We start from the raw sequence: 12567 nt of genomic DNA, 5'->3' as shown, positions 1-12567 counted from the left end.
ATAATATAAATTAGTATATTTCTACTATTTGAGTTTTTCTTGACCGCACCCGGACCATATTCCTTTCAAAAACAAAAATAGATAAAACAATATCATCTCATAGATCATAACCAAGTTCTGATGATATAAATGTACAAGAATCAAACACCAATAAACTAAAAATAATTAATAAAAAAGAACAATTATTATTTATATACATATATATTAATATTACAAAATAAAATCGAAAACATCAAAATGAATAAAAAATAAGAAGGCAAAAAGAAATAAACTTGCTATACTATTGCCTGGAAGAAATCATAAATTTATAAAGTATCTCGATGATCAACTTTACAGATATCGAAACCAATTTGGTGAGTACTGCATTATGAGTCGGAAACTGTCTAATTTAGGTCATGAAATTTGTTTGTTTATGGTTTTAGGACATTTATTATGAATTGAAACTTGGCCACCTTGATTTTTTGAGGAGGATAAATTGGATAAATGACAACAGCTTTTTCGTGGGAACAACTTTCAATTTAACATCTTGCTAAAGATAAGGATCGCAGTGCTCACGAAAGTTTTAATACTGTCGAATTCAATATTAAAAGTGAGGCAAAATAGCCAACGAATATTATATAAATAGGTCAGTATTGTTCATTAGAATCCTTTACTAGTAACAGCAGCGTAGTTTAATCAAAAGCAATTCAATTGTCTTTTCATGAAGGAAAAAAATTTCAGCCAGCTTTTCTGAATGCTAAAGTCACCAAAAAAAAATTTTTTTTGTTATGAACAAAATAAAGTGCAAAACGATATTTGAGGTGTCTTTTTTTAACCCTTCTTTGAAGTTAGAGCTTTAAATTAAATTTATCGATCTCTGTGTTGGAGATCAGCAACTGAACATTTCCCATTAGAATATTTTATTTTAAGGTACATACTTTGGTGAGTAAATTCTATGATTTGTGATATTCGTTTTCCTAAGACATGAGATGCAATTGGAGAGAGTAAGTAGAGCATTGTCACTGAAGCGGTTTGAAGCTGTGAATTTCTGAAGTTTGGCTATTATAGTGATAATTATATAAATCAATATTCAAAGGAATAGTTTAAAATAACCAGTATTAGGTAACTCTTTGTCTACAACATTTTCAATGAAATGATCTATATTTATATGGGCATACCCAGTGGGGGAACGGGCAGATACTCCCTCCCTGGAAGTGACAAAGAAAATATTAATTTAATAAAAAAATTTTTTTCAAGCAAATACTAATTTTAATAGCTAATAGACCACTGCAAAATTATACATAATTTTCTTAAAATTTTGGTTTTATCCACCTTTTCCCTGCTATGGCTTACCCCCACTAGTTTTGATCCAAGGTACGCCCTTGTATATTTATGTAGATACATATTAGATCTCATTTTAAAAATTAAAATTAATTTGCAACGAAGATGCCGGTTATATGATTGTGTAAAAAATTCATTATTACTCTCTAGAATAAAACCCTTTATTATTCACTTAATCGATTACTACTCGTTCATCCGATCCACCATTGAATCAACCCCTCTATGCTAACACTAATAGGCCAGAGAAAGGTTAATTGAAGCTGTTTTTGCCGTTGACTAAACTGAATGAGGTAACGAGGTATAAGGATCAGTTAGTGCCTCATTAAGATAAATGGAAGCCCGATGACTGAACTAACTGTCGATACATCCTTCAAAGCCTCTTATTTCCTCGTAAGGTATTATCCGATACGGAAGTTAAGCTCAAAATATCCGCTTAAGGGAACTTTTATTAATTAAGTAGAAGCTTCATGTCTTGATGGATCAATTACAACTTAATCAACGGCTTACTAACATGTGAACTAAAAAAAATAAATATTTTTTAATTTTTATTCTTAGTTCGTTGGTCAAAAAAGAAGAAAAAATATTTTTAAAAATTAATTTGGGATCATGGATCATTAACGAAAAGCATCCCTGAACATATGACAAAACATATTATAGATTTCAGTTCCTCGGTTGATTTAATAATTTAGTAGGTATTTTTAATGTTTGTATTTTTTTGAAATTCGTTATAGTGGATTTTTTATTTAGAAACATTTTAAAGATAACCCGTTATTTACAGCGTAATGTCGAGAATCCGAACTTCATTACTCCGAACACAGCAGTAATCCGAACACGAACTAAAAAAAAATACTTTTTTTAAGAAAACTCAGCAAGTAATAACATTTTATGTTTTTAAATAAAAGTGTACATGTGTAGAAAACATTATTAAATTATCGATCTGTACTCAAGTTATTGTAATCATCGTGAAAATCGAAAGTGGAAATTTTACATAGAATTGATATCGGTTAATCTAATTCCCATGAAAGTGTACATAATATGTTTTATTGGAATCAAAAATACATAATATCTATTGTCTAAATAACTCAATTTTTTTAAAACTAATTTAATTAATAGTAAAGATGTATTTTGTTATCACATATTAAATGAATCCACTCAAAGAGTATTTTTTTTCTTTTAATATATTTATTTTTTCTTCTATAAATGAACAATCATATAATTTTAACAAATTAAATCATCATTTTAATTTAATGAGGAAGTAAAAGAAAACCAAAGTTAGCCAATAAAATATGGCAAGTTACCAGCGATGTAATGACTCATTGCACCTGAAGAAAAAAAAAAACTAGACTTCTTAAAAAAAAAAAATTAATTTTTAAAAACTTCAAACTGTCAAATTAAAAAAAATAATTATGATATGGACAAGGTTGAAATAGAATTCAAGCAATATTACTATTTCTTGCACGATTCTTAGCAACGTTTTTAAAACACATTTTGAAAGATGTTAAATAAAAAATGAAGGGAATATTGTGGCATCATGTGGAATCCCTGGAATTAGTACTATTATCACTACGATTACTATTACGATTAATTTTTAGCATGATAGCAAATGTAGTGGCAAACTCCATATTATTTTCTGATTTTATTCTTTTTTCTTTTGAGGCTTAAGTCGTCGATTCAGTACCACCTACACTATTCACACAGCTTTTGGTCGATGATAGAAATTTGTAGTGATTATTCTTTCTAAAACAAGAACTTTGAATTCTTGAATCTTCAAACAAAAAGAAAAGAAAACGCTTCACGTTTCTTCAGCAAGGCTTTGGTTGACCTTGCCATTTACACCCATTTTTTAGTTGATTTTTTAGGATCGGGAATCCCTCAAGGATATCTTTTGCAAAATTTAAGAAAAAAATTAAAGCAAATGCTTATTTATTTATAACACTTCTCGTTTTAATAACAAGGTGTGAATCTGAACAAAATGAGATTGGCCTGACGTATTGATGATGCGATATGCGTTTTTTTTAATGCTTTTTGTGTTTGTCTTACATATGAATTATATTCAAACCTTGGATTGTGATGATAAACCGGAGAATCAGAGATAAAATTATCCGGTGTTTGGTTAAATTTTAATTCTTGTTGCGAATTATGAAATGGCTATAAACATTAAGGATGAAAATTAGTTTTTCATTCTTTATTTTTGACATATGCTTTTATCATTCTAAATAAAATTGTCAATAATAATTCTGCCATTTTCACTTTTCTTATGTTTTACCTAGAGACGAGCTCGCGACTACTTGTGATGTAGGAGAACATAAACTAGCTTGAAGACACAGGATAGTTCTACAGCATGTTGAATACCTAAATAATTTCCATAATATTTCTTTTACAGTAAGAATACAGTTATTTTTTTCCTTAACAAAAAAAATAATGGAAATGGCAATCATTAAAATTTATTTATATATTTGTATCATATCCGTTTGACCCAGGGGATCCTTTTGATGTAACAGTAATATTTGTAGCCTCTATTTATCCCAAGTCCCTACTGGAAATAAATAACAGAGAGGACAAAGGATATTAAGCTAATGACTTTATCGATCATGAAACAAAAAGGTATTTTCCCTCCTGTAGCCGTCCCGGCCTGCAATTGTGAAACGAGAAACGATTTCGCTTCATTAGAATTTCCTTTCAATTTTTTCAGGACACTTTCGTTGAATGTTTTTTTTTCTTAATTAAACATAATACTGACTGGGTATTAAAGTATTCCCTTTTCATTTGTTCCCTAACCTGTTGTCTCAGATTTTCATTTAATTCCCTTCTCACTTAATTAAACGGTTTTAAATCTTGAAAAAAAATTATACTAAGCTCTTTCAAATGGAGAATGTAATTGGTATAATAAATGATAGTATTAGTTTAATACTTTAAGTATCATCGTTAATTATCGTAAACGGTTAAATCTAAATAATTTCGCAATAAACTCTAATTTAATACAAGTTACTCAAAAAGATTCCCTTGTTGAGCAGAGGATTTCTTTGACCTTAATTTTTTTGTTGCCTTCCAAATTTTTACTTTTACATCTATTCCTCCTGCGAATCCTATCCCATCAGATACTGTCTTATTTCTTCATCCCAAATCTTTCTTTACCTAATTTGTCTTCTTCTATCTTTCTTCTCTCTGCTCTACATCCGTTAGTAGCCTCATTTAGTCGTTTTTCCATTATTTTTTTTAGAATATATTTTTCACTTTCATTTATCTCTGCTTATTTGGTTTTTGGCCTGTCCACTTTTCATTCTTACTTCGGGCCGGCAGTAAACCATTTCTGTAGATATGCGTTTAATTTTCATATTATCGTTTTCATGACAGGATCTTTTTTTTTTTTTTTGTTCCAGTCTCATCATTTTACTTCAGCTCCATTTCTACTGCGACTATTGGAAGCCTTAAAATATTTTCATAGTGAATAAATTTCAGTAAATCGCTAATCACTTGTTAAAACAGTTTGGTTGTAGACGTTTCTTAATCAGAGATGATTCACATTAAAGACTTTCATTCTATCACCACGTTATCATAGGACCCCATTCCTATATAGAGTTTGATGGAGTCCGATTATTTTCTATGTTTATAACCCGGTTTTCAGATTTCGGAAGTATTAATTTGAAAATTTCACGAAACAGTGAAACGTGGCAGTGTTACGTTTCAATTATTTGTTTTATGAAGATCTTTGAAAGATTTCTGTTGGAATAACACGTATTCGTTTAATAAATGTGAAAAATGAATTTTTTAAATCAATAATTACATGTAGATACATTTTTTATGGTAATTATAATAAGTATTTCAGAAAATAGCGTTATATTGGTTTCAACGTTTCCTCCTCCCTGAAAAACGTTCAGAAAAACATTTAAAAAATTTCTAAAACTCGTGCAAAATAACTGTTTACTAAACTAGTTCCGTCCCCTTTATCTTTTTATTTTCTATACTTAATTACAATAAATGACTGTAATATTTTTTTTAAATTATATTAGATTAAATTTAGCCAATACTTCAATAAAATACATTTTTGTTGTCTCAGAAAAAAAAATATGAATCATTTTCTAGAACGTGAAGCCAAAAGAAATAGTGGAAAAATTCGATCCGTTACATTCTATCAACTTTTCTAATCATGGAAACAACAAACAGAAAACATTCAACAATATAACATAGAATGACTTTCGTAGAATCAATTTAACTATTGTTCCAGCAGCTCACCTGTACAAATAAGCCTTCCAAATATCATGTTTAAACATAATTGTATAACTTTACCAACTCCTTTCAACTTATAAACGTAATCTTTACCTAATCTATACTGTTTTTGTTTCGTCTAAAACAATAATATAGAACTTTTAACTTTTAGTATTAATTTAAGAGCGAGTTTCTACAAGTGTGAGGATTGTTGCTACCGCACTGTTCGTATCTGCTTAAGGCCTGATCTTAGGTTGTTTCCTACGTAAGAAACTTCTTCATTTGTAACTTCATATCACTCTGTCTCACAGAAAATAAGCATACTGTTTATTCCGTAATATAAGCAATATTAATGAAAACACAACTCAGGTCGTTCTAATTCAGAAATCTGATAGTCATAATGAATACAGTTTCATAAGATAACCATCATCATCGAGACGGTCGGGAAATTATTACAAACGGGAGTGTTAAAAATAAGTTTTAATTAAACAAGAAATAATAATCGCTTTCAGTGTTCTTGTTGCATCAGTTCTACTAGCTAATAATAGTATTGAATTTACTTCAATTCGCGGAATAGCTTATGGAACCGCTAGTCTTACTAAACAAATCTCTGGTAAAGTATGCTGCAAATTTAAGTAAATTGCATTGAGGCTAGATAAGATCTGGCAATTAAATTATGCTATAAATTTATTTGTTCAAATTTAATTTAAAACTTTACTAACCCTTACGTTTGCATCAGGTATAAACTTTATATGTTGACATCTGCCTGAGAAACAAATAGTATTGAGGTATATACTCACCAAGAGTGAACAATAATAGAAAAGCGTTCGTCGAAACACATTACGTCATAACAACTGAAAGTACTAATAACCTCATATGTAATTAAAAATTATTTTTAACACTACCATTTGTATCGATTTCCAGACCACAACGTATTTTTTTCCTCTTTCCCGGTTATAGTGGTTTTTCTTTGAAATATAATTCGTTGTAGCGATAATAAAATAATTTCTTGATTAGAACGCTTTGACTCGTGTTTTCTTAAATCATGTTTGCATTAATTGTTGTTTTTTAATTAGGAGATTGATCGACTTGAAGTTATAAAAACAGAAGCCCAGCACCAGCCTTAGTCAGAAGACTGCAGAGAAAACTCCATGAATTTCCGTACCATATCTTGTTGTGGATCGAATAAGATAATGAATGATTGAGATTCTTTTAAATTAAAATCACATATAAATTTTTAGTAACTCGTGGCATTTACTATTTAAAAGACTTTAACCTTCAATATACTGTGAGTACCATGTTCGATTCCGTCTGCTTATAACTTGAATGTCAAATCATCCTTAAGATTTAAACGGCAGTGGTTCCCAGACCTTTTATAACATTTAAACTTAGATTATCTTCATCTTAATATTTTTTCTATTATTAAATTTATCGATCTATTCACTTTTATTTATGATGCTCTGATTACATTTTACTATTTTTTTTTATTTGATAAACTTTAACGTAATTAATCGGTAACTGTTTTTTTTAGTTTATTGGTGTTGTGACGGATTAATTTATTTATCTTCAAATATCTGAGCGTTTTATTGATTCCAGAGTCATCTTTTTATGGAAAAAAGTTGTAAGATTGGGTCTTTCTTTATGGTATTTAAGACACTGAAACAGGTGGAATAATTAAAAATGCCTTGTCACAGGTTGGACATTTTAAAGTCACACATGAGACATTTATATATTTATACCGTTTCGAATTATTATTAGTAATGTCTAATTTTATATCTTAATGTTCCTCTTATCCTTTTATCTAATACAACACATCAGATTTCGGAATAAAGACCTATGTACTTTTATGTCAAAGTAAATACACATTATGTTAATTTTAACCATATGGTTTTGTAGAGCTACTATTTATAATTTTAATTGAATAAATACTTATCAGCCGAAGGTACTTTAAGCAATTAATCCCTTAAAAAATATTATTCTTCATATTAAAGAAATACAAGATTGATGAAATGTATAAAACAGGATTATTTCTTTATGATTATTGATGAATATATCAATAATCATAAAGAAATAATAATCAAACCCAAGAACGATAATTTCTTTTAAAAAATATATGTTGATATTATTATTCACCAAAATATTCTATAACATAAAAAAATAAATATAAATTGATATTTCAATCGAAGAAACCCACAAAGTACAATTAATGTGGGTCATTCAGGCCTAATTATTCTTCATTATCATACCTAAGTAAACCAAGATATAACCATGAAAATACCAAATAATCGAAAAATAATTATAAATATAGTATGAAATATGTACATTAGAGATTATGAAACAAATGAATATTATACATAAAAATATGTAAAATTGTAATCACATTTTTATAATCATTACTTATATTAACAACATTGTTTCAGAAATGACACAAAAGTGGCAAGAAGACAACCTGGACTACGATGTCCTCGATGATCAGCTGATTCAGGAGATCACCAAATTCTGTGGGGGAATGAATTCCGCCGAGCTGTCCTTCAAGAACGGCTGCCTTCTTCCCAAGTCATTTCTGAAGTACGCCGAGCGCATCAGGAACTTCCAAGTTAGGCCGGATGATGTCTGGATCATTACGTATCCAAAATGCGGTACATTCATGTCCATTATCGATAATCTATTAATAAATAAATACAAATAATGAGATGTATTTGCCTAATACCACAGTTTTGCACCTAGTTCGCAAGGTTTTTGTAAAAGTAGTCGGATTTCTCTTTAAAATTCAGTGCGAAACTAATTAATCATCCAGGAGTATTAACACAAAGTTGTATTAGTCTTATTCTAATATTTAGATACTGTGATTGAATTTACGCGGATAGGTCAAACCAACTAGAACGAGTTGGCTGTTTGGTCTTCAACCCACTATTCAATATTATCCAGTGAGCTCACCATTATTAAAACTATTTATTTATCCATAATCTTGATTAATAAAGTATACATTAGTCATCAGTCTTCATAGCTGTCTAATTTTTTTAATTGTATAATAGGTATTTTTCATTATGTAATTGATTTAAAAAAAATAGACAAAACTAAAAATATTTTCAACAAAAATATCAAAGGTGCATTCACAAATCATAGAATACTGACCTGTAAAATTACTACTGTATTTTAAAAACTGGTGAGCAAAGAAAGTGGGAACCAAGCTTGAGATAGAAGAAAATTGTGTTACAAAATCCTGTTATATTAAAACAAAAAACAATTGTCTATCATATTCGTATTTTCTGATATTCCAAATTCATTTACTGAAATTTAACTTGCACATAGACCTTTTAACTTTAAATCTATGTTTATTGCACATTCGGCACATAATTATCACCAACATCGAGTGAAATTTTTAAAGTTACAGAAAATTAAATAAATATGTTTTATCACAGGTACCACATGGACTCAAGAGTTGGTCTGGTTGTTGGGCAGCAATTTTGATTTCTCTAAAGCAAAAGAGTTGGAGCTTCATCGCCGTTCCATCTTTTTAGAGTAAGCAATTATTTTAATCCATAGTGTCAAAGTTTGTACCAGGAAGTTTTAGGCATTTCCAAAGAATTTGGTTATTTCCAAATGGTATTTTATGATATATTTGTGTTTTACCCATTCCTTGACTTTAGAAGAAGATAATGAGGTGGAGGAAGAACGCTAATAAATGATATTTATTGTATTCTCCCAACATTTCGAATTTCAGGCCTTAATTTGATTGTTAGCTGCTGAAAATACCACTAAGTGCGTGATGCTGAGAAATTATAATTTCTTCTTTTTCCAAATCATGCAACTTTTCTCCTATTCTGTTTTATTTGTAATCCGTTCGCTATGGAAGAAAAAATAGGAACCCAAATACCGTCTGATTGACTGACCTCGTGTCAAGCTCTAGGCTAAGGGAGAGGCTCCTAGTATATGGAGCTGTTAACAGGGCAAAAGAGTAAATGATTTGGTGATTTTGGCTCTCGTAGTTTTTTTTTTATTTTAGTCAAATAACACGAATCTGAAAGTTCCTAACCAATATCTTTCCAGGAACGAAATGAAAAAAAAAAAAATTAGTCCGAATTCGCTCAAAAACGCACGAACCATCCTAACACGTGGCTCGGTGAGGGACCGCCTCCATTAGGTCCGTATCGTTCTACAGTTTTCGTCTGAACAGGTGCGAGGTGAGAACTGATCCTGATCTCCTGGGATTTAGTAGCGAATGAGAGCGAAAAAAAGAGTGACAAGTTGACTATGAAATTCTATTTCGAATAAATGTAGTCAAGAATGTGTACTTTCTCATTCGAAAATAGGAGAAGTGGTGGTCATCGTTGATGTGAAGATCATGCCAAAAATAAGAAAATTCAATTTACTCATTTAATTTTGTATAAATGTGATTCTCCCACATTTTCCGTTTTCGTCGATATCTGATATATCAATCAATCAAAGTTGATAAATCCAAAGCGAAAATGTCTTCATTCCGAAATTTCTTCAAAACCGTTCCGAAGAACCATCTCGTCTTATACGAATATTGAAGCAATGGACGATAGGGATTCTCACGATTTCATACAAACATTATTCGTTCGAACTCGTTGCTTCGCAATTCGCAGCTTTCCACTCAAAAATCCTTAAATAAACAACACTTGCACCTTTCTAAATCTATGATGGTACTAGTTTCTTTTTTTTCTTGGGTGTGGCTGATGATAGCCAACGGGAAATAAGGTTCCGAAAAGGTAATGCCTCTACGAACGAGAGAGGGATCTGACCAGGAAAAAGAGACAATGAAGACCAAGAGACAGAAGCGGTAGAAGGTACAGAAGTAAGAAAACCGACCTGGACGCCATCCCTGATGAACAAGACGACACCTACGGAACTAGATCCCATGGCATGAATCATTCTAATCAGCACCAATGAGTATATATTAAACAATAAACAATAAGCAATAATGTAATTATCATATTTTATGGCAATCATTTATCTGAATCATTTTAATCATAGCAATAAATTATAAATAACACGCTTTACACAGGTAAACACAGAACAAGTCACTGGAAAAGAATTCAATTATAATAATAGTTTTGCAGGACCCATTATAAATTAATTAATTGACTTATTTTTGGATAATCGCCTTCAGCGGTTATCCTGGCATCGCGACTAAGTCTCCAGACAGTACATGAACTGAGAACTGAGAACTATAAATTAAAAGTAATTAAATGTTAAATTTGAAAAGTCATAAAATAACGTATATGGACTGATTATTTATTTCAACTAACAGCATATTAAAGGGCGAAAATAGCACCTTAAACATTTTCTATTACTGAAATCATACACTTTTTGATCATTCAGTGTCTTTGTAGTCTGTTCAATGATGGTGTAAGCGCGCGGTGGAGGTTTGGATCTTATCTGCAGGACATAGGGTTATACCTATGATACTATAGTAGAGTAATAACTAATGCTTGGTTCATAGCAGCAGAATGAGGTCCGATTAGCAATATATTGTTTCTACTATAACTGTAGATCAAAGCATGGGATTATAATTACTTTTTATTGTGATTGGACTTTTTTACCAATTTCATTAAAAAAAATTCAGTTGGCTTGAAGTCATATGTCTAAAATCTAACGAATAGCTTACTCTAAATGATTTATTTAAGTTCTGTTATTATTGGATATTAAAGGTTCCGATCGCTGATGAATTATTTAGCAAGGCTTTTCATCTGATGAGGACACTTCCCGCCCTATCCTGTTCCAAGAATAGTAACTGACTAAGAAGATTACTGAACGATGAGGGCGGCTTTCAAGAACTTTTGTAACAAAGTGTCTATTTAAAATTAAAATTGTCAATCAAATAAGTATAACATCCTCATGAAAAGAGAGTTTAGGTGAAGTAACTAGACAATCTGTGGCTTTGATCGAGAAATAATAACTTTTGATTTTTTTTTTGTCACCCAGTCAAGTGTTCGCACGAGACCCACATTTTTGCGTTCACATTTTATTAAAATATATTATTCTATTGTGAAACATGCGTTTTATGATTATTTTTTTAAAGAATGTTAGGTAATTATTCAGTTAACTACGTTATTCGATTTAGGCAATTACTTCAAGAGGCGTTAGGAAATATTATATTCCCTCTTTTAATGTCCTGTTTTATAAGAACTTTGGTAGTCCTGTTAAAATCATTTTCCGCTAGAAATCATTGTTAATGCTATACGCACTATTGAGATCATTCCTACAGCATTAAGGGTTAGAGTTGGCGAAGTGGTTCCCTAACTTATGAAGTACTCCACGGGTCTGTGCAATCTCCAGTACTTTTTTCAGTATACAGAGCTAGCATCTCCTAATCTGTCCATCCACCTCAAATTACTGATATATAAAAGTATTCTCAAGCAAGCCCTACTCTACGAGGCATCTATGCTAGCCAACAAAGTACGCACAACAGCAAATTAACTCCGACAGTTTCAGGGTAGTATCCTGAGACGTATTATAAATACTACTTTTTAAGGAGTGAAAACTGGCTGAATCTGACTACCGACAGAGACGGAATTCATCTCATGGAGACACATCAAATTCATTGATAGCCTCTAATCTATCACAAACATACATAAACAATCTCAGATTCGACTGAGGACTACTCACTTACAACTGAAATTACAAATCATAAGACACCAGACTTATCCCACTTATCCAATTTCCAGTTGTTTTGTATCCTTTCCGCACATCCCTCTTATAATGCATTACGAATTCACTAAGATATATCAAACCATATACTATATACCGATGGGACTTAAAAGAAAAAAAACACATTGTAAATATCAAATTTATTATTTGATGTAATTTTGTACTCTTACAAATATTTTTATATATTATGTTTTATATATTTTATATGTTAAAAAACATTTTGCATATTTTATTTATCATTGATTTTGTAACAGTAATAGTTATTTATGTAATGTTTTTTATATTTTATATGTTAAAAAACATTTTGCATATTTTATTTATCATTGATTTTGTAACAGTAATAGTTATTTATGTAATGGACTTTTT

At 30.4% G+C, this 12567-nt stretch overlaps 1 protein-coding gene across 1 annotated transcript in view; it reads left to right on the top strand.

Moving 5' to 3' along the window:
• Window positions 1-12567, top strand: part of LOC106683748 (sulfotransferase 1A3) — a 77878-nt gene that overhangs the window by 53100 nt on the left and 12211 nt on the right. The window contains exons 3-4 of the mRNA XM_014425419.2: window positions 7947-8165; window positions 8949-9048. Of these exons, the coding sequence (XP_014280905.2) occupies window positions 7947-8165; window positions 8949-9048 (319 nt within the window). The remainder of the gene's footprint in view (window positions 1-7946; window positions 8166-8948; window positions 9049-12567) is intronic.

The sequence above is a fragment of the Halyomorpha halys genome, unplaced genomic scaffold (genome assembly GCF_000696795.3).
Source record: "Halyomorpha halys isolate HHAL.00 unplaced genomic scaffold, Hhal_1.1 Scaffold511.1, whole genome shotgun sequence".
Lineage (NCBI taxonomy): Eukaryota > Metazoa > Arthropoda > Insecta > Hemiptera > Pentatomidae > Halyomorpha > Halyomorpha halys.
This window is presented reverse-complemented; position numbering and strand designations above follow the sequence as displayed.